Genomic DNA, 24,213 nt, shown 5'->3' on the forward strand with positions numbered 1-24,213 from the left:
GTATGGCAAAAGATCTCAATAGTATGGTAAGAGAAAAACAAACCCTACCTGCTTTGGGCTGAAATATCCACTGTGGTTAGTCTTGGCTGTTTCTCCATTGTAGAGATCATGTAACCTAGGGGATTCAGTAGTAGTTTTTACCACCTGATCCAACATAAGCTTACCTCCAGAGAGTTCAGATACACCAGGGAAAGGGGGAAGGCAACTGCCCCCTGGGATGCTGAGGTAACAAGGAGTGCTTCTCCTTTCACCCTCTATAGAATTACCCATTGGCCTAGATCTTCCATCATGTGCTGCCTTTCATGTAGGGATACAAATCTATTTGCCTTTTTCTGAGGTTCCCTTTTAAAAGCTGATCCTTTTACCTCACCTCACCCCCAGTCTGGAGCCAACCACCATTGCCAAGAAACCCTAAAATTTGTGGTGCCATCTATCTGAGTGTTCTCTCTGTTGTTGCAGGTTATGAGTCCCTCCGTGCCTGTATATAAGTTACTAGGGTCAACACATTCACTGCCAGGGAGTCAGCTTTTGGTGAGGCGCCTCTAAATGTAGCAAGGTTTACAGTCCTTTGACAGATGAGATGGTTCCTTACCAGGCCTATACTCAAAGCTTTGCCAGATGGATAAGACCTCTTAGAATTTGTACTTCTTTGGCAAAGGCTTCAAGAAGTCAAGGTGACCTCCCTGCCCCATTAGACAATAGCGCAGGAATTTATTAGAAGAATTTTTAGCAAGATAGCCAGCAATTCTCAAATCTGCCAGGAGTGATAGCACTGCACCACAATGCAGTGGTAAGAGGGCTATATGTAGAGTCATGGGACTTGAGTTCAAATTTCTCCTCTGTTGCTTATCACCTCTGTGACCAAGGCTTTGGCCTTCAATGTCCTCATCTATAAAATGAGGTTGGACAAAATGACCACATAGTCCCTTCCAGCTCTAAATCTATGCTCCTCTGATATATAATGTGGCCAGCTTGGGGATGTCCCAGTGCATAAACATCCCTCCACCCACACAGGTTGTATCCTGTCTACATGACTACTATTAATAGTTAGGCTCTCAATCAGGGGTCCTTAGCCTCTTTTGTATGTCAGGATCTCTTTGATGTAATGAATCTCATGGACCCCTTTTCAGAATAATAGGATTACAGAGGAAATCAACTATATTGAAATTTAGTTACCAACACTTACAAAACTAACTCAGAGACCCCTAATTAGAGACTCTTTACTAGAGAGGTCTGATTCACACAGACATTGACATACTTAAGGACATATGGCTAAAATGTCCCAGGACAGATTTGAACACTGGTTCTCCTGACTCTAAGACCAGTACTTTGATCACTAAACCATAATGTCTCAGTGACTAGTAATGAAATAGAATTGTGGAGCTAGAAAGGACCTTGAAAGTCTGTCCAACCCACACCTTTTACAAATAAGACTTGGGGCAGCTAGATGGCAAAGTGACTAGAGTGCTGAGCCTGGAGTCAGGTAGACCTGAGTTCAAATCCAGCCTCAGACACTAGCTGTATGTCCCTGGGCAAGTCACTTAACCCTGTTTGCCTTGATTTCCTCATCTGTCAAATAGCCTCAAGGAGAAAATGACAAACCATTCTAGTAGTTTTGCCAAGAAAACCCCAACTTGGGTCATGAAGAGTCAGACATGAGTGAAATGAATGAATGACAAACTGAGACTCATGAATGATTTACCCAAGTAGTAAATACCATTAGCAAATACGGGAACCCAAGACCTCTGCCATTAGAACCAGTGATCTTTTCCTGATATTACTTCCCTGATCTGAGAAAATCAAACATGTCAGGGGACCAAAACTATTTGTAGGAGAAATGGCTTGACTGACAAATGTTGGTCTAAAATTCTCCACTTACCTTTGACTGGGAAGTTTACAATAGGAGATAATCACAAGAAAGAGGTAAGTACAACCTGTTTGCTTCATCCCTTAACAAGGCCTGGAAATGTTAGCAGTTGTGACTACTTCTTTGAAAAATGAGTCTTGTATTTCTCTTTTTGTCACTTTAAAACAAAGTGTGGCCAGAAGCTCGGTTTCCAATAAAGCTATCTTTTCCCACAAACATGACTATGGGCACTAATCTGAGCATTTCACATCTAATTAGGCAGAGTTTGTACATGTAGGTGTATATTTTTAAAACCTCAGGAGGCCATGATGGGGAATCTCTGTTTTGGGGTTAGCTCTATGGCTGATCTTTTTTCCTTGAGAAGAAAAAGCCAGTACTGTAAATAGAGCCCTGTTTCCATGGCACCTTGCAAAGCAAGTAGCTGGGGTTTTTTCTGTTTTTTTCATCACTCAAAAAGGTAATTACTTTATTTTTTGCTTTATAATTTGAGGATTTATTGGTGCAGGGATGACAGTCTCCCCAGTCAAGAATATTCTTCTCAGTAATGACCAGCTCCCTTAGGGACCCTCTGTTTCTCCTTACCCTCCATGTCTCAACTAGTCATTAGCTATGAGGAGGCCCCTCTGCCTCTGGGTCATTCCTGCTAATTAAAAGCCCTAAACCATCCAAGAGCCTTGACCCTAGAGACACCAACAGACACCAGGACACAAATAACATTTGTCAGGAGCAGCTTCCAATTCTGAGCTCTGCAGACAATGGAAGGCGGCATCAGCCCGATGAGGGAGCCAGGAGCAGGTCCTCTGCTGGGAGGTTTCAGATTTTGTGTGTTTCATAGTCCAAACTGGCAATGCCCCTCTGTGGTGTAGACCGGAAGTGCAAGCAATACAATACCAGCACAAAGCAGCCTGGCTGCTTCCAGGACTTAGAAAGGAAGGGTTTTCAAAGAGGAAAATACAAGAAATAGAGGTTATATTGTGAGATGCTCAGAAGAGAGGAGATGCATGTGAGCTGTGTGTCCTGGATGATTTGTGCCACTCTCATCGCCACCCCCTACCCCAGGAGTGGTCATTACACTGGGCAGAATTGTCAAGTGCAGAAAGTGCTGGGCTAAAAAGTCAGGAAGCCTTGGGCTGAAAGAAAGCCCCAGCACTTACCAGATGCACAAAAATGTGCAGTAAGGCACTTCATCTCTGTGCCTCAGTTTCCTCCTTTGTAAAACAACTTGGTAATAATGCCTATAGGATCTTCCTCATAGGGTAAATGTGGGGGATCAAAAGAAATAACTCATGGAAAGTGCTTTTGATGACCTTTAAGCACTCTCTAAATGTGAACTTGTTAGCATTTTTGTCTTTCTATTATATGTACCATACATATATCATATTGTGTCATCATGTGATGTGATGTTATGTCATGCTGTGCTATATCACACCACTTCACATCATATGATATCCCGTGATAACATATTATGTCACTATCCCAAATTCCACATGAAGCGATAAGTCCAGCTTCCAGCTTCCAATTTCTTTATTGAGTTCTAGTCAGGTAAGATACACAAAGCTTTTCAAAAATTTCGGAAAAAAAGACTTTTTTCTGTACCTTTGACTATTCTGTGAATATTAAAGAACAATTATATATGTACATGTAATTCTAGTCAACATTGTCATAGCAGCTAAAGTTTGCAGAGGACTTTACATAAATTATCTCATTTGATCTTCACAACAAACTTGAAAACAGGTGCTGTTATTATCCCATTTTACAGATGAAGAAACTGAGTAGTTAATAATAGCTAACATTTATATCACTCTTAAAGGCTGTAGGATTGGTCCTAAGAAGTTGGGGGTAAGATGTATCTGTCTAATACTTTAGCTCACGAGTCCCCAACAGTATTCTTCCTTCCATGATTACCAAACTCTGCTTTTAGAGAGGGGTATTAATTGAGGTGATCTAAATAACAAGTGCTGGTAGTAAACATCCTTGAGCTTAGCACAGTTTCTAGCATATAGAAATGCTTAATAAATGCGCATGGATTAATTGACTTGACTAATGATTTGCCCTCCCCCAACAGAATATAAATTCCTTGAAGGCAGGGGCTGTTTCATTTCTGTCTTCATGTACCTTATCCCTAGCATACTTCCTGGCACATAGTTAGTTGTTACTTTAACACTTATTTGAATAATGATTAAATCATGGATACATAATGTAAAGTGAAGAACAATGAATTTGGCCATTCAGGAGTTTATTGGTGAAGACAGAAAAAAATCAAGGACTTTAGGAAGAACTCCATTATATGTTCTTGAATTGATCACAAAATGGCAGCTGTATATATTTGGACCAAAGCTCTGTCTGCACTGCTGTGATTCTTGGGAGTATTTTGCTACATCTCAGGAGATCTATGGGGTAATTCTCATGCTTCTGAGGAATTTCCTAGAGGATGAGTTTATTTGGAAGCATTCTCTCATTCTACTTTTGCACGGTCTACTTAGTCTTGACATAGATAACTTTTCCCTGAATTTATATAAACTCTTCAAATAAATTCCGCATTTTGAATCCTAAGAAAATTATTTAGCTATGCCTCCATGAAGTCTCCAGATGTTTCATTTGCATATGTATTTTAGTCCAAGAGAATATAAATGTTTAAAGTGAATTTGCACCTGATTCTGCTGGAATTCCAGGGCAACAAGAGACAAGTGATTGAGCGGAACTGACACTCAATTCTGATGAGCCAGTTTCTTCCCATTTAGAAATTGGAGATCAACAGAGCATCCTTAATCTATGGCCACAGCTTCTTGTCAACAGTGGTGGGATTTATTGGGAACCATCCCATTTTTTAGATTTATTCATTGTTAAAAGTTGTGATAGGCTTTCAACCTGATCGCCTCTAAATCTATGATCCTTTGAACTATACAAAGCAGAACAGCATGGTGGGAAGATCACTAGATTTAGAGTCTAAGGGCCTGGGTGATCTTGGACAAATCACTTGCCTTCTTAGGACCTCATTTTCCTCATTGATGAGCTAGATGAACTGGATCTCTAAGATCCCTTCCTGCCCACCATCCTGATCCATTTTTTTCTGACTGAATCTGTTACTTTCTGAACTCCTAAGGAGAAAACTCCCTCTACCAGAGCAGACCAATACCTTCTCTTCTCCTTTATGCTTTAGCGCTGCCGGGAGCACCCATACTAAGGGACTAACCCAAAGTCATACAGCCAGTATTTGGTAGAGATGGAATTTGAATTTAAATCTTCCTGAAGTTAGGTCCAACTCCAGTGATGTGCTGAATCAAACTTGTGCTTGTTCTCCAGTTGATTGTTAAATGTATATTGTGAGCATTTGTTGTTGTTCAGTATTTTAATTGTGTCCGATTCTTTGTGACCACATTTATGGTTTTCTTGGGAAAGATACTGAAGTATTTTGCTATTTTCTTCTTCAGCTCATTTTACAGATGAGGAAACTGAGGCAAACAAGATTAAGTGACTTGCCCAGTGTCACACAGCTAATAAGTATCTGAAATCATATTTGAGCTTAGCCAGAGGAGCCTTCCTGACTTCAGACCTGGCACTCTCTCCACTCTGGTACCTAGCAGCCCTTACCTGCTGTGTGAGCATTTATACCTCAGAAATCACAAATGCTGCAAATAAGGGCTTGATTTATCATTTTGTTGACTGTGAAGACAGTGATTGAGAACATGGTAACAATGCAAATTAAATTTAAAAATGTGTGGTGAATTTTCAGAGATCTGGATGTTAAATATTTACCAACACACTCCTGGCCAACCCTCTATCCACTATAGCAAAGATGTCAAACAGCTACTCCTGCCCCAGCACTCTCAAGTGTCCCAGATTAAATAGAATTGGGAACTGTTTAGCAAAATAAGTAAAAATATATCACAATGTAGATTATGTTAATCTGTGGTTGTCTAATTCATCATGTGGCTAACCTAGATCCATTTCTATTTGTTTGATACAACTACGCTACATTATGATTCCTTTTTAAAATCATGACATCTGGTAAATATTTGATGTAGAGAAAAGAGACCTCTGTTCCAAATTACTGACTTTCTACTTGTATGACCTTGGGCAAGCTGCTCTGAGCCTCATTTTCCTATTTTGTAAAATGTACAAGATGGTATTTCAGCATTTACCTCACAGGATTGTTGGGAGGCTCAAACAAGATAATGTATGGACGTCACTCTGGGAACTTGAAAGCATCCTGTCGTGCCCTTCTCATTTGTCACCAATCGCAGAGCTGCTGAAGAGGAGAGAGGAGTCTAAGGAGAGAAGCTGCCTATTTCTGGATAGACTTATATTTAAAAGACAAGCATAAAAGAACAAAATTCTGTGTATGTGACAGACTGACAGAAGGACAGAAACAGAGATAGACAATGATAGAGAGAAAGGGAGAGACAGAAAGCAAGAGAGAGAGACAGAATGATAGAAAGTGTAGAATGATAGACAGAATGTAGAAAGGGGGAAGAGAGAAAGGGAGAAATAGAATGACAGAAAGCAGAAGAGATCAACAGACAGAAAGAAAGACAGAGACAGACACAGACAGAGAACGTGTCAATATATAAGCATTTATTAAGCATTTGGCTATGTTCCAGGCACTGTGTTAAGCAGTTGGGATACCAGGACAGACAAGCCCCAGTCTCTGCTCCCCAAGAGCTCCTGGTTTCATGAGGGAGACAGTAGGAAAACAGCTATGTGTAAACTGGAGGCAATCCACAGAGGAAGGCACTAGCATTAAGGGGAGCAGGAAAGGCTGCCTTTAACAATGAGACTTGCAGGATGACGGAGAGTATAGGAGTCAGAGGTGAGGAGGGAGAGAATTTCAGATTTGGAGAAACAGAGAGTGCAAAGACACAGGATCATCCTGAGGTACCAGTAAGCCACTGTTGCTGGATCAGAATGAGTTGTTCAGTCCTGACGGACTCTCCAATCAATCCCATTTGGAGTTTTCTCTGCAGAGATACTGAAGTAGTTTGCAATTCCTTATCCAACTCATTTTACAGATGAGGATACCGAGGCAAACAGCATTAAGTGACTTGCCCAGGGTTACATAGTTAGGAAGTATCTGAGGTCAGATTGGAACTCAAGAAGAGGAGTGTTCTTAACTCCAGATCCAGCGTTCTATCTACTGTGCCACCTCACTGCCCTCAGAAATCTGAAAAAGGTAGAAAGGGCCAGGTTGTCAATGGCTCTAAATGGCAAACTGAAGTCTCTACAATTGATCCTGGAGAAAACAGGGAGCCACTGAAGTTGATTGAGGAGTCACCGTATTTATTAAGTGCTTACTCTGGGCCATAACGAGTCATCTTGACCTGTGTCTTACCAGTGGACTCCCATGACACTGGAGGAGAGTGAGACTGATGTCTTTGCACAGCCCTGCTTCATGTAAATCTAAATTCACTTGCAAGTCAAGACATCCCTTCCATGACGTTATGGGTGCTCTTCAAGAACAAATAATTAATTGCTTACTACGTCCAAGGCACTGGGTGAAGAGGGAGTTGAGGTGGTCAGACCCACATTGCAATCACTGACACCTAAGTGGAGGATGGATTGGAATGACGAAAGGTTTGAGAAAGGAAGATCAGTTAAAAGGAAAATGAAGCATGTGTGTGTGTGTGTGTGTGTGTGTGCGCGCGTGTGTGTGTGTGTGCATGTATGTTTCCTAAAGCCTAAAATAGCTGCCTCATCATAATGTCCTCCCAAAGTGGCTTTTGCAAAATTATGTTACCCTTAACCCCTCCAGCGTTTACTATTGTTTATTTCAGAAATGTCATTTCCAAGTTTTGGAACGATTCCTTACGGGAGGTTTGGCTCTTGCATATAAAAAACACAAGAGGCAAAATGAAAGGAATGTATGTTGTTTTCCTGTTCTGCACTAAAGAGGGCTAAAAGAAAGGAGCCTATAAGTGCCACCTCATAGCCAACTTCAAGTCTATTTTTATTGTAGGTTCATTTTTATTAAATAAAAGAACTTGCCATATTGGAATGCCCCAGTCTTCTGTTTATCACGCTTCCTTTTCTGTGAATGAGCTGAGATGGTGCTCCAAATTACTGATGGGCTGTCTTATAATTAGAGTTTGAAAAATAATGTTAGGCCTGCTTTGGAAAATGAGGAGGGATGAATTACAACTCACATGGTTCATTTCATTCCATTAACTATCTCCCTCTTTGTCCATGTGAAATGTATGATTTCTTTACCTTAATCACAGAAGTAAAAGGAAAGCCTCAGTGGAGTTAACTGGAGATCAGTCCTATTAGAATATAAGCTCCTTGAAGGTGAAGACAATTTCAATTTTGTCTTTCTTTTCCCAGCACCTGGGAAATTGTAGATATTTAATAAACGCTGCAGATTAATGGAAGGACAAGGTCATAGATAGGTCTGCTCTTCCTTGTAGATTTCCCAACCCATTGGACTGTGCCTCTTGGTGTTTAGGGGGGTATTTTGTTCTAACCAACTGGCATGCTCATTAAAAGATTTGTGGTTCTTAGAGGGGAACGATAAATTTCATCATTTCCATTGGGAAAGTGGCAAGCATAGTTTCACAGTGAGATGAGTTCATGGTCCTTGACTGCCTCAAGTTCATGATCTATGTCTTTCTTTTTTTTATTCAGTTGGACAACCCAGATGAGCAAGCCGCACAGATCCGCCGGGAGCTGGATGGACGCCTCCAGATGGCGGACCAGATAGCCAGGGTAAGGAGGTTTGTGGAAAAGTTTTCTGTGTCTGTCGTGTTTGCTGAAGGTCTGGGTATTAGGACCTAGGGGGAATTCCATTCAAACCCCATACAAGAGACTCAAGACTTCAGGCCACCTTTAAACCTAGTAGGGCTTCATGCCTCGAAAACACTTATCTATTTTGTTGTGCATTCACAATAGTTTTAACCACTTGACACTTGCTTCCAAATCTGAGAAGTAAATCCTCTTACTTAAGGAAAACCTCAGTAATTTTGAGAAAATGCAACAATCTGATTTAGTAAAAAGGCTGAATTATGTACACATACATGAAATAATGCAACATGATACAAAGAGTTTTGAACTTAGAACAGGAAAACCTGATTTCCAATATCGCTTTGGACACAAGTAGCTGTGTGACTATGGGAAATTCACCCACCTACTCTGATCCAGAGGTAGCTAAGATAATAGATTGTTAATAAATATTTGTTGATTGAATGATAGTTAATTGTGTCATCCAGTAGAAGCATTTAGGGGACCTGTTTTAGTTAAGAATGACATAAAATTGCCAAACCAGTTGTTTGTAAATATGTGCTACTGCACATTCTTTTTCCTTAAATACCTAGCATAAGCTCCCTGCTGTCTAAGAAATATTATCAATATTACCTTAGCAAATTTTTTTCTTATTAAACCTTTCTTATTAAATTCCTTTAAATTCTTTCTTATTAAATTTCTACTTAGCTGTGGTCCAGTAGACATCTTGGTTTTCAGTGTAGGATGAAGAAAGGGCTACTAGAGGACCCAGGTGGTGTTCCCTGGTATAGTGCCAGGAAGCTCTCCTGGAATGTTCAGGGGCTACGGGAACCCAATGGGAACCCAGTGAAATCAGAGCAGGAAAGAGTAAGTAAACCTACTTCCCAAGGTATTCCATGGTTTTTTCTAGGCACAGAGACAGCATTTACCTAGGGGTTTTCAGGAGAAGGGAAAACATATTGTTTGGGGTATATGAAGGATGCCATTGCCTTTGGAAAGGGCACAGGTGCTGCCACATGGTTGAACCATCATTCCCCACCCTCATGGCTACTATGTGGGCTCTACCAGTGTATACTTCTGCAGATAGCAGGTGGTGAGCCCTTATTGGTCCTCCAGGTAGACCTTGTACTGTGATTATACAGAATACCTGCTCCCACAGTAGAAAGGAAATGGGAGAAGTGAGAAGGCTGGGCCAGGTCATCAGGAGAGATCCTAGATATAGAATAATAATAGATATTAGAGTCTAACCCCCTCATTCTAGAGAGGGAAACTGAGGCACAAGGAAATGTAAGTATTTGAGCTAGGATTCAAACACAGATTTTCCAAATTCCAAACTGAAACATTATCTACTATGCCACTGAGGTCTCCGTCTCTAAGAAGGAGACTATGATGAGAGTAATTCATGGTTTCAGAATCACATAATCTTAGGAGTTGGAAGAAATCTCAAAGATACAGTAGAGAGCTGTCAGATCTGAGTTCAAATCTTACCTCAAGATTTACTATCTTCATGACTTTGAGTATGAACTCCCTGCTGTCTTAGAAATATTGATGATATCAGCTTAGCAATTTTTCCCCTCTTCATATGAGGAGAATCATAGCACCTGAACCACAGGGGTTTCTGAGGACCAAATGAGACAGCATATTTTGCCTGTGAATTCCTTCAGGGCAGAGGCTGGTTTTTGCTTTCTTCATAGCCTCGATGCCTGCCACCTAGTAGGAGCTTAATAAACTCTTGTCAAATTGTGTAAAGTGTAAAGCGCTTTGCAAACTTTAAAGTGCCACAGAAAATGCTAGTGATTGTGGCACATAGTAGGGATTTAATAAGTGTTTATTTGTTGATTATAATTAGGGTCATCTGCAGCTTACTTTCTCCAATATAGTGGCCAGATCTGAACTATAGCACATGTCTAAGTGTGGGTCACTTCTGCAATATCCTGGACAAGTGGTTTAACTTCTGTCTCTACAGAGGTGGAACCCACATATCCCAAGTCATACCACATTTGGATAGCTATTAAGAAGTGACTTTTCCCTTATACCTAAAGCAAAATCTGTTTCTCTGAAGCTTTTACCTGTTACTCGTAGCTTTATCCTCTGGGGCCAAATAAATCATGTCTAAACCTTCTCTCACATGGTTATTCTTTAGTTACCTGAAGGTGGCTACTATGTCTTCCCTAAGTGTTCTCTTCTCCAAGTTCCACTTTCTTCAATTGGCCTTCATATGGCATGGTCTCTAGGCCGCTCCCTTCTGTATTCACCCTTTGCTTACACATTTCAGTCAGCTAATACCTTACCTACTAGATGGTGCCCAGAACTGAATTTAATACTTTGAATGTGGTCTGACCAGGGCAGAGTGCAGCAAGCTTTAGACCTTTCCTAATTACATCTATGAGGGTACTAGCTTTTTTGGCTCTTGTGGCCCACTATAGATTCATTCTGCGGCTTGGAGTCTACCAACAGCCCTAGATTTTTTTCCATGTGAAACATTTCTAGCCATGCTTTTCCTCCCATGTATTTGCAAAGTATTAAGTGACAAACAAATTCAGTTCAGATCATTCACTTAAGCTTTGCATTTAATTTTTTTCTATCAGATTTAACCTAAAGTTGTAAGCTGATTAGATCATCTTGAAATCTAATTCTATTTTCCAATTTGTTAGCTGTTCCCCCATGACTCATATCATCAGTAAATTTGAGAGATATTGCATCTAAGAAAACATTGTCATTAATAAAAATATTTAAAAACACAGGGTCAGGGACAGATCCCTGGGACCCTCCGGTAGAAACCTGCCAGTCAATTGGCATTGATCCATCAATAACTTTTCTTTGGTTCTAGTCATATTCAACACTTAAATGAACTTCCAATGATGCAGGTCACAAATCATCCATGCATGTTTGTATCTTCCAATAAATTCTCTGTAGGGGATCTACCCCAATGTATTGGTGGCCTTATTTAATTTCTTCCAAAATTGCAAATGTACCAGAGGAGCACTTTAGATGCTCTATCTGTTTATTCCTCCCCCTTGCCCATGCTATCTTCTTACAGTACATTTTCTTGCCAGCTTGTTTAATAGTTTTCATTGGAATTCCTCATTGGTAATGTACTTCAGCTTGATCACACTCACTTTGAGACTTTCCATTGTCCCCTGCACTACATGGCATTCCTTTCTTAATTCTCTAGAGACCATTGCATTTCATTCCTCATTTCTATAAAGCAATTCCAGTTGAATACCGGTATTAATAGAAGGCAATTGTTTTCTGAGGTTAGTTTGGGTTCATTGAAGGAACTTTGTAATTTCTTACAGATAACTGAGCCTTTTCTCCTCCTCTGTTCAACTCTAAGACCAACCTAGTATGCCCCTCTTCTTACTGATTAATGAGCACTGTAGGTTCTCTATCCAAATATATGTCATAATCTGAGTAACAAATATTTTTCATCCATTTGGTGCTTCTTGTGCGGCTGAACAAAACAAATATTTCTGCGTAGTTATAAAGCTCTTGTATGAGATTTTACAATGTTCCAGGGTTTCAGCACAATGTGACCTGAAAATAGTGGCATCTAGAGGACCACGCTATCCACAGAAAAAATTCTTTCAGCTTCGATTCTGCACTGGACTTCTTCCATCACAGTAGTGACATCTTTACCCAGAATCCTCATGTTTTCTGCCTCATCTGATAATTCACAGTATTTTAATGATTACTGACAGTTATGCAGCAATCATATTTTGCTGGGAGGGTTTTCATTGGAATATAGTTTGCTTGAAGTCTGGTGACTCCAACTCACTGAAGCCGACTATCTTCTCACTTATCTTCAGTTTAAATTTTGTTTGTCATTTTTGTTCTAGCCATTCCCACCTTAAAGATCATTCCCTTTGGAAGAGAAAACAGTCACACATCTCTCTCCCTCTCTCCCCCTCTCTCTCCCTCTCTCCCCCCCCCTCCCTCTCTCTCCCTCTCTCTCCCTCTCTCTCCCTCTCTCTCTCTCTCTCTCTCTCTCTCTCTCTCTCTCTCTCTCTCTCTCTCTCTCTCTCTCTCTCCCCCTCCCTCTCTTTCATCTTCAGTCTGTCTATAATCATTGGCTCCTTCACATCAGCCTATAAATCCCCTCAGGACTCCCCCCTACCCAATCCTGAAAAAGTCTTTCTTTCCAGCCAGTTCCTTGTTTATCTGTCTATTCCCTTTCACTGCTAAACTTCTAAAAGCAATTTTTTTAAATATCCAAAGCGTCTTCTCTACTCACTTCCCACTCTTTCAGAAAAAAATGATCTTTAGAAAAGAAGTTTCTAAAGAAACTCACAGATAGTTGACATTCCTGAGAGGAAACTGATAGTTCTCAAATGAGAGTTGGGCTAGAAACTCAGTCCCTAAAGGAGGACTCCCATGGAAGAGAGGCCAAGGAGGTCTAAACCAAAAATGTTCCCTTTCCAAAAACTCAGTTTGGTTCACTGAAGGGCTTTGCATCTTGGATCTGTTCACCTGGAAGATGCATTCTTATGGTGCCAGTGGTGGCAGTAGGAACCAAAATAACACAAAATTGTGAGTTCAATGTAGCCACCATAGAAGGTTCCATCATCAAACTTGGAGAACAGGACTCCCTTCAAGGCCCAGCTAAAATCTCACTTTCCACAGGAAGCTTTTCTTGATCTCACTTAATTCTAGTGCCTTCCTTCTCTTTATTATCTACAGTGTATCCTATAGCTTGCTGTTATACAGTTATTGTGTGTTGTCTCCCGTATTAGATTGGAAGCTTCATGAGGACAGGTAATGTCTTTGGCTTTTCTTGGTAAGCATTGTTTAGTACAGTGTTTGCTACATAGTAGCCACTTAATTAATACTGTTTCGCTTACCTGGAGATAAGAAGTCAGTCAATGAACATTTATTAAGTGCCTACTATTTGCCAGGAACTGTGCTAAGTGCTAGCGTGACACAGGATCCATAGACTTCACTGGTATAGGGAACTTTTAGCAACCAATGGAGATCTGCACCTTCTTGGAGTTTATAGTCTCTTTAGAGAGTTACCTTGAGCACCAGCAAGTCTGCAGTTCATAGAAAAGGAGGCTAACTGGGCTGGGCAATGGCTTGGTTGCCCATGCTGTAAACTCTCAGTAGCAAAACTCTTTATCTAGCAAAGCCACTATTGTCAGGTGAAACTCTGATATAACTATATAATGCAATCCAATTCAGCAAACATGAATGAAGTGCCTCCTCCAAGTGTGAAATATGAGGAAAATATGAAGCTACTAAATAGTCCTAACCCTCAAAGAGCTTAAATTCTTTTGGACTGGAATTGAAAATTATTGATCCTTTTCAAGACCTCCAGAGGAAATCCTATAACCCCTCTTAACAGTTCATTTGAGTTTTCTCATTTACTTTGAGAATTAATATAAAAATTGGATGAATATTAGAGCAGCATAGTACATGATCTATGGCACAATGGATTGGGTATGGGAATAGAAGGGAAGAGAAGGAACTCAGAGTCACAAGATCATACTCCTAGATGTTTAAGAGATCTCAGAAATCATTTAGCCCAGTCTGTGTGTGTGTTCGTCCTTCGTTGCCAAAGAAGACTATGTCAACAGAGAAATGATGACATGACTTGCACTTGACTTTGTTTTGAGTGAGGGAGGGCTGTGAAGGTCACCAGCCTCACTTCTCCTTCAGAGCCATCTGAATCCAATGACCAGATATTCATCAGGATGACTGGAGATGACCCAGGATGAGGCACCTGGGGTTAAATGACTTGCCCAAGGTCATCCAGCTAGTGAGTATCAAGTGTCTGAGGTGAGATTTGAGCTCAGATCGTCCTGACTCCTGCACTGGTGCTCCATCCACTGCACTACCTAGCTGTCCCTTTTAGCCCAACCAGTCATTTTAAGAATGAGGAACCTAGAACCCAAGGAATGACTTGTCTGAGATCACATGGGTAGTTACAATCAAAGGCAGCTTCAGTTCACTGTATCATACTTCTGATTTTTCCATCTGGGTGACTGGGAGGATGGTGTCACTCTCAGAAGAATTCAGGAAGCTAGGAGGAGGAATGTTTTTTGAGCGGACAGTAATAAACTCCCACTTACAGATTGTTTCATTAAAAATTCAACAACAGCATGTGTTTAAAAAAAAAATTAACTGCCTGTCTGTCACTGCCTTAAACAATTAGGATCAAGTTGGTTTGGGTGGGATTTTAAGCTAGGAAGGAGGAACCTACTCCCTGGGTCTTACAAACATGCTGACCCCTGACTCCCTAGATATCTTTGGATGGCCTCATTTTTGTTTTCCTTCCCTGGAAAAGAGAAAGTACACAAAACCAACTGGCTTGCTTTCCACCCCCTATCCTCACCCTACATTACAGTTTTGCCTTTAGTCCAAAGCCACTTTCAGACTTAATACCATTGAACACAGAAAAGGTCATCAGTGTTCATGGAGAATAGCAAATGTGTTTATTTTTAAAGCACCAGGAAAAAATTTGGATATTTTTATAATTTTGAATAAAGTGATTTTTGAGTTATGTTCAGACATTTCTTATAATTTCCCCATATTAGTATAAAAGTATTCCCTAGCTTCAGTCTTTGGAGTAAAAGCCAGTAATTTAAATTATCTGATCAAAAGTTGGTATTAAAGGTTATATGTGCTACTAACAGTGCAGTTAGCTGTCTAAGTGGCATTTACTGGTTCTTAAATGAACCAAGGATTTGGGTAGACATTCCCCCAATTCAAGAGTTTCAAAGAATATAATATTTAAAAAAAGAGGCGATGATAGTAGAAAGAATTCTATCCATATATACATATTAAGATAGATAAATAGATAGGTGATAGATATACACGCATGTGAATGTGTGTGTGAAGGCAGCTGGTGACACAGTGACTACGGTTCTGAGCTTGGAGTCAGAAAGGCCTGAGTTCAATCTGACCTCAGACGTTTACTAGATGGGTGACCCTGGAGGAGTCATTCATTGTCTGCCCCAGTTTCTTCAACTATAAAATGGGGATAATGACAGCATGAACTCTCAGATTTGTTGTAAGGATCAAATGAGTTAATATCCGTAAAAAAAAAATCTTATCACAGTGCCAGGCACATCGTAGATACTATATAAAATATCTTTCTAATGTTTTCTTCCTCTGTGATCTGGAGGTCACTGAACCTCTCTGCCTTTCCATCCTAGGATACATAAAATATGTCTAACCTTCATCTTGTCTCACAGGATTGATATGAGAATCAGTGAAAATGTATTGTGAAAAGAAAAGGAAATTGAGTTTTTATAACAAGGAAAATTATATTCTTCACACCAAAATCAGATGCACCGGGACCTCTTGAGGCCCATCTAAAGCACCAGCTCCTCCATAAGGTCTATTCTGGAACTCTCAGTGTTCACACCCTTCTTCCCAAGACACCAGAAAATGACTTGAATTTCATTCACACATATACACAAATACGCATATAAATATGCATATGTATATATACTATATATGCATGTATATGTGTGTGTGTATATATGTATACTTCTGTGTGTATATGTATGTGTATGTGTGTATATATACATATACATGTATATATTGTATATATACCTATACATACATATCCATACATATTTCTTTGCATTTACTTGTCTGCGCATATGTTTTATTCTCTGGAAGAATGTAAGCTTCTTGGGGTGGGAGTGGGCAGGGACTGGCTTGCTTTTGTATCTTCCTCATCCAGCACATGCCTGGCACATAGTAGATACCTCATAAATGTTTGTCAAATCAGTGATTATCAGAACTGACACTCCATGGGATCATAATTTCCTGCATGAAGACAGCCCAAAGGTAGTCCAGTCCAATACTCTCATGGCATAGATGAAAGATCTGAAGTTAAGAGACGTTAAGTGCCTCCATCACCATCAAATGTCTTTGGAGACTCCAATGCTGGCAGGCTAGTGACCCACATGGTTGGTAGGCTTCAAGAGAGTTGTTGTGACCAAGGCTACATTCCAAACCATGTGAAATCACTGAATGTAAGAGCTAAAAAGAGCTTCAGAGATCATGCAGCTCAACAGGCATGTTTTTAGTGGAAGACACTGAACCCCAAAGATACCCAGTGACTTGTCTCAAGTCATGCACTAGTGAGTGGTTGATCAGGGACAAGAATCCAGGGCTCCTGACTCGCTGGCTATTGTTCATGTCAGTCATGCTACACAACAGCACAGTAAAATACCCCAAATTCCCCACTGTCCTTGTGACCACCAATAAGCCAGAAATTGGAACCAGGAAGTTGACATTTATGAGGAGAACTGTGCATAAATGAAGAATGAGTTCGCTAGTGGAAGCAGCAAGGGAATTGTAGACATTAGTTTCCTATTAGTAGTTATGCCCCTTGATTTAAATCCAAGGCCCAAACTGAACTGGAGAGATAGAACTATCTCAGATCCACAGAAGAGCTTATGAGAGTGCTTGGCTTATTGCAGAATCCTATCACCTTGACAGATGCCCAGGTGTGCTGACCATGAACTTGGTATTGCCCAGAGCACCACCTGCTTGCCCAAGTGAAACTGAATCTATCACTTGTGTTAGAGCTAGAAAATAGTTGCAAGTTGATCAGCTAACCACACTTTCCCTAGCTGTGGAAACAGCATGATGTGGTAGAAAGATGCCTGGATTGGGTCAGAAAACCTAGATTTCAATCCCAATTGCCTCCTCCATTTATTTTCTGGTACCTCGGACAGTTCATTCAACTTCTGGACCCCAATTTTGTTACCTATAGATTATTGGTCTTCCTGTGGGCTTCCAGCATAACCATGAACAGTGAATGATCGCTCACCCAGTGTGAATTTGAGAGCGCTCTCCGGGAAAAGTATAATGACATTTATTTCCAATATAACCACACTATCTTCTTCACCTGGTATGTCCCAGAACTCTCTAATTTGACTGATGCTATATCCCAATCCACATGTAAATGTGAGAAAAGGAACAGACTTCAGTGACCCATTAGTCCAACTGATTCTTTTTAAAGAGGAAGCAAGTGACTTGCCCAAGGTCACATTGTCTCTCAGTTTTCCCTTATCATGGGCCCCTCAGTACAGTTATAACCTAACTCAATCATATCAGCAGCTGTTCTAGTGCGATGAGAAAATCCCACCCCAGTCTTGCCCCAAGATTGTCTTGTGGCTACAGCAGGCACTACTCTGCCTTGCTTGACCCCCCACCCCAGCCTCATCTTCATTTTTGGCAGAATGAAATCAATAACACAGGCTGAGCCTGGAAGCATTGCCATCTACACTGAAGATCTCAGTACCCACTCTTCTTCCAAATCCCCTTATTACTGCCAAGGGCCACCCACCATATTTCAAGTTACCCAAGTTCACAAATTTGGTGCCATGCCAAACTCCTTAGTCTCAGTCACCCCACATAACCAGTCAGTGGCCAGATCTTATCATTTCTATTGCCACAACATCATTTGTGTCTAAATATCCCCTTTTGCTCTAACCACAGAGCCCCCAATCTAGCTCTGTCATCACCTCTTGCCTGGACTATCATAATCGCCACCTTATTGATTGCCCTACCTCTAATCTCTCCCCTCTCCAATTCATTGTTGCATTTAAAAAGTTTGAGACACATAATTTCTGGGTGATTCATCATTGTCTTAATAATACTAGAATTTTATTAATAAAAGGAACAGTCATTTGGCTGTCTCTCTTGGGCCAGAGATGAATCATTGCAGTGGGATCACAATTCATTTGCCCTTGGAGGAGTGGATGCTCCCAAGAGTGGCAATCAACTCTGATTTGTTAACAATTAATGAGAAGAATGAATATTGCAGGGAGAGGTGGAGTTATTCTAATGAAGGGCTGAGGCATTTACTTCTAAATTGCCCAGCCTTGGGCAAGCTGATCTGAGAATTTTATTCCCACCCAAACCTGAGCATAGCACAATGGGCTTCCCCACTTAGGCAGAGTCTGAATTGATGGCAGATAGGTGGTGTGGTGGATAGAGCACCAGTGCAGGAGTCAGGAGGATCTGAGTTCAAATCTCACCTCAGACACTTGACACTCACTAGCTGTGTGACCTTGGACAAGTCACTTAACCCCAATGGCCTCATCCTGGGTCATCTCCAGTCATTCTGATGAATATCTGGTCACTGGATTCAGATGGCTCTGGAGGAGAAGTGAGGCTGGTGACTGCACAGCCCTCCCTCACTCCAAACAAAGTCAAGTGCAAGTCATGTCATCATTTCTCTGATGGCATGGTCTTCTTCGACAATGAAGGATGAACACACGCATAGTCTGAACATGGCTAGTGAGAAATGCAATCCAGTCTCATTCTCAGCAATGTCCTTGGGAGACTGAACAACCTACAGGTTTTGGAAAACTTTCAGGTCCTGATTCAATAATTCAATAATCGATTATCATCAATCAATAATTGATTATTAATATGAGGGAAAAATAATCATTTTTCTCACTATTCTCCATGCAGTTGGTGTGATTTTCCTAAAACATAGGTTTTGACTAGGTAACTCCCTTATTCAATAAATTCCAGTGGTTCTTTATTTACTCCAGGATCAATATTATCTCATATTTTTTTAATTTTGTATAAAGTTTATAACTAACATTAGTGTGTACAACTTCAAAACAAGTATATATGTATTTATATGAATACATACATATATAGGGTATACTCCCTTTTTTTTATGGATAGGCATGCATGAACAAAAAATTTTGGAGAACACGGGATTAGATGACTTCTAAGTTTTCCTCTCCCTCTAAATTTACAATTCTGTTTTGGTATATACTCAGATAAATAAACTAATAAAAAGGACCCAAACTCCCTTCTTAAAGAGACGATGGTGAATTAGACAAACCTAGGCTAAGCCCTTCCCCTCTGCCAACACAAATATCCTGTAGAATTCACTTGCTTTATGAAGTTGATTGAAGAGAAGCAAATTTGCTGACCCTTAGGTAGTATTTTTAAGGATTATAAAGCAATTTATATACTTTATCTCATTTAAGCCTGGTCCTAATCCTATGTGTAGGTACTATTATCATCCCCATTTTGTAAATGAGGCTCCAGGAGGTTCAGCAGTTTGCCCAGGTCCACAGAATTAAGAATAGTCTGAGAAATTATTTGAACCCAGATCTTCCTAACTCTAATTCCAATATTCTACCAGGGATGTGGAACCTGCAACATGAGGCCACATGTGGCCCTCTAGATCCTTAGACATGGCCCTTCTACTGAATCCAATCCCATTCTGTGAAGTTTGGATCCAGTCAAAGGGCCACATTTGAGGACCTAGAGGGCCACAGGTAGCCTGGAGGCCTCAGGTTCCCCATGCCTGCAGCCATTCAGTAGTAGTCTTCTCAATTATAGATACAGAGATCTCCTGGATATAGATCCTAAGAGCCAGAGCTGTGATGCTTTCTGAGCTTTTTCCTAATATATACATTGCCTGTATCTGTGAGATCTAACAGGTCTCCAGCTAGGGGTAAGCCTGGCAGGTTTTGTTTTCATCCCAAATGTATGGAGGTACCCAGAGAGAAAGAAGAAACAATTTTCCTGGGGAGCATTCTGTCCTTTTCCATGCTGCATTTCATGATGTGTTCAAAAAACTTCCACATCTAGGCAACAATACATCACACGGGTAGAAATTGTAGCGGATTGGCTATCCTAATTGAGCAGTAATTGGCCCCCAAACAATAATGAATGGCCAGGGGTGGTTTCTTTGAAGGCCTTTGTATGCAGTTGTATCATCAATATTCCATAAAGCAAAACAAATAACTAGTCTTTTGGTAAGACCAATTTTATTTTTATGTTTTGGAAAGTTGAGATGGAGAATAAGAACTCCATTTTTATTATGTCAATGTAACTATGTCCCCAAAAATGTGCTTGTAATAGGCATGTCATTTAAAACCCCCCCACTCACAAACAGCCTCAGCTGACAAGCACATATTTCTTTCCCTAGCTACAGAAGAACCCATGGCAGAAAGATGGTTTTGTTTTCATTTCCAGACCCAGTTTTATGAACTCTTTTTATGATGGCATTACAAGCTGTCTGACTTCTGGGAGGGAAGATAATTCTTTGGGCTTCTCCAAAGTTTTTCTATTGCATCATGTCTGGCTGACATTAACAAGGCTTAAAGGATCAGAGCTGTGGGTAATCATGAAGGCCCCATCTGGGACATCAGCTAGTTAAGGGCAAGCCTTACAGCAAAGAAGCACTTTCCCTGCTGTGCTCAAGTCCCTACCATGCAAGTGTTGAGAAGGGAATGCCCTGGATTTTTGGTTGTTTGAGTCTGGTTAACTGGGAAAAGCCCAGTCTATACAAAGAGATTTCTACTCTTTCATTCATTCCTATGGCAACCATTCACAGCGAGAAGTAAATCCATAGGGAAATATCTATCAGTCCCTCCAAGAGAACCATGGAGCTCTCTGGGGTTTACCATCATTGTGAGCTGGAGACAGGAGGGGGAGCATAATAGTCTGTCTCCCTAATGAAACTGTATGTGCCCCAACCAATCTTCCTGTTCCTCAGGGTTAGCTTCTTTTGTAGCCAACATTTTCTATTTGGAAGATGTTCAAGAGCATGGATCCTTTTTGACCATTGATATAATCAAGTTCACTCTGCCTCATACCTAGGAAAAAGAGACAATGTTAGGAAAATCAGAGACAGTGTTTAGAGAACATGCTGCCACCCCCATATGGCCAGTGGCCCTGGTCCAGGGTGGACTGACACTTTCTCCCCAGATATCTGAGGAGGAAATTTCATTGGGATTCTTTTCAATGGTCAGGCAAAGAGTAGCAATGGCTTTTGAGCCTCTGCAAACCCAACCCAGTGGTCATCTTCCAGTTCCTGAGGGTATTTGCTCTGCTTTGTGGAGGTTATACAGCCCTTAGATTGGTCATGAGTACCTCTGCCTCTGGGAGGCAGAAGGGTACAGTATCAAAAGCCCTGAACTTGGAATCAGAAGACATAGGTTCAATTGCCACCTTTTTGACTTACAACTTGCACGATGTTGGGCAAGTAATTTCACCTTCATGGGCTTCAGTTTCTTCCTAGCTTGGCACAGTGTAGAGAAAGTACTTTGTCTTGAACTGAAGAACCAGGATTTGAAACATTAGACTTCACTTGGATTCTCTGGGCCTATCTTATCATTTGGAAAATGGAGTTGGACCATGACCTCTAAGGTCCCTTCTATCTTTTTGTCCATGATCCTATGATCTGTTAAATAAAGACATTAGATTGAATGACCTCTGAAGTACCTTTCAGCTTTCTATCCATGATCCTTTGTAGAGAAGTTCCTTACCAAAGATACTCCCATCTATTCTCTTGTGGTGACTCATGATTAACTTTCTGTCAAAGCAACTTCTTTCCTTGTTGGCAAGTACATCATGGTCCTCTCCATACAGGCTCCCACCAACCTCCACACATGTTTGTATACTCAGGCAATGCTTCAGCCAAATGTGTTTTACCAAGTAGTTTTAGAATGGAATTGGTCCCAGTATCACTATGTGGCTTCCAAAACCCACAAAGTCATTTACACAGAGAGCAAGAGCTCCACATTCTCTTTCTAGACCCCATAATTAGTCTCCATTCTCCACTTCCTCCTCATAGCTTTAAAATTTAACCTATCTATAACGCAGCCTTTTGACAAGAGCTCTCTTATTTATTACCTATAGAGTGACAACCTCTGAGCTTCATTCAGTTCTAACACTGGTAAAATGAGAGCTTTGGACTAGAATAGCTACTAATCCCTTCAACTCTAGACTTATTATCAAAGTTCATTGAGGTATTCACATGCAGGTCTTTTGAAATCAGCCTGGAGAGTTGATTACATTGAATTTCAGAGAGATCATATATTAAGGATGCAGCTCTGTCAGGCTTTCACCAGAGGCCTTGTCATCATAGCATCACCTAATACTGGAAGACTGATCCCCAGAAAAAGTGAAGGTACCAAATGTAGCCTTTGAACACAAGTTAGCTAGGTGGCACAGTAGATAGAGCACCTGAAGTTGAGAAGATATGAATTCAAATCTAGCTGCAAATACTTCCTGGTTGTGTGACACTGGCCAAGTCATTTAACCTCTGTCTATATCATTTTCCTAGCTATAAAATGGGGATAATAATATCAACCATCTTGCAAGGTTGTTGTGAGAATCAAGAGATGATACATGTAAAGCACTTAATAGCACTTAATAGGTATTTAGTAAATACCTGTTCCCTTACCTTCTTAAGTTGTTCAGGAAAAGGGAAACAGATGCACTCACATGTACATCATTGCCTTGGTCACTTTCTCACTGACCTCCAAAAAAGAGATATACAATGACAGTCCCATATCAGAAGAATATCTCATGTTCCTAATCAAGACACCCCGGAGAATCTCACTTAGAGAAACCTTCCTAAGGAAAGCAGAGTGGATACCAATGTCCATAATACTGACCTGTGTGTAGCCAAAAGCAAGGGAACTCTGAAACTGCTCTTCCTTAGATTTCCTCTTTCACCTACCTCCCATATTACCACAACACAGCCCCCTGCAAATTCAACATTCAGGCTCTGTCACCTCTATCCAAAGTACTGAAACCTATCATTTAACAAAAATATTGTTTATTTCAACTAACATGTATTAATCTAGTACTTTTTGCAAGACACTATTCTTTAGTATCTATAAAGTTATAAACAAAATGAGGATCTGGGATAGGCAATATGGAATATATAAAAACTGCAAATGGCAAGAGTAGACTTCATTGGCATTCTAGCAAAAATCCTGTGCTGAGAAAGAAAAAAAAGTGGCCTAACCCTAGTTAAAAATGGCTTCATCTACATCTGTGAAAAATTATGATCAATTTATATATCACTTCATTAATTTTTCCAATATTTCTTGAAAATGATGATGATTCTTCATAAGAATAGCTTCAGGCTAAGTTTGAAACTTCTCAAATCAGTTCCTTTTGAATTATTCATAGGAGGAAATCACTCTAGATAACCAGAAAAAGAAGGAAACCAATCTCTGGGTTTCCATAAGTCAAAAATAACTGAATCAATTATTTTTAACTTGAAATGAAATCACACATGAAAAATATTTCTGATGTTTCTTTCTGATGATTTTCAAGTGGAAGGAAGAACCTCAGAAAACAGAGGACTATGATGAAATTCAGTAATTCCTTGAATAAATATTTAAGTGCCTCCTCTATGAAAGGGATTGTTACAGGAGCTTATAGGAACACAAAGGAGAATGAGGCATGTTTCATGCCTTCAAGAAACTGTAAAATCTTGTCTAAGACTTGAAATGCACACAAATAATTACAATGCATGTTAGAGCAGAAAATGTCTTCAAAATATGCCATAAAAATAACTGACATTTATATGGTGCTATATACAGGGTGTTCCAAAAGTTTAAATGTAGTTTTAAGCTGCTAAAGTTTTAATATAAGTTTTAGTGTGGTTTTAAGCTGTTAAAACTTCAGTATAAACTTAAACAGCTTAAAACAGCACTAAGACTTTTGGACCACCTTGTATATAATATTTGATCCTTATAACAACCCTTTGAGGTAAGAACAATATGTATTATTAGCCCCATTTTACAGATGGGTAAACTGAAGTTGAGAGAAGTTAAATTTATTCTCCAAAGTCAGTCCCAAAGCTAGTAAGTTTTTCAGGGCAAAATTTAAACTCAGTC

The 24,213-nt window shown here is 40.2% G+C and overlaps 1 protein-coding gene across 2 annotated transcripts in view; it reads left to right on the plus strand.

The window, feature by feature from the left end:
* CADPS (calcium dependent secretion activator) overlaps nucleotides 1–24,213 on the plus strand; it is a 544,059-nt gene that overhangs the window by 206,535 nt on the left and 313,311 nt on the right. For both annotated transcript variants that reach the window (XM_072598786.1, XM_072598785.1), the window contains exon 4: nucleotides 8,486–8,566. In XM_072598786.1, the coding sequence (XP_072454887.1) occupies nucleotides 8,486–8,566 (81 nt within the window). The remainder of the gene's footprint in view (nucleotides 1–8,485; nucleotides 8,567–24,213) is intronic.

Source organism: Notamacropus eugenii, chromosome 3, assembly GCF_028372415.1.
Source record: "Notamacropus eugenii isolate mMacEug1 chromosome 3, mMacEug1.pri_v2, whole genome shotgun sequence".
Classification (NCBI taxonomy): Eukaryota; Metazoa; Chordata; class Mammalia; order Diprotodontia; family Macropodidae; genus Notamacropus; species Notamacropus eugenii.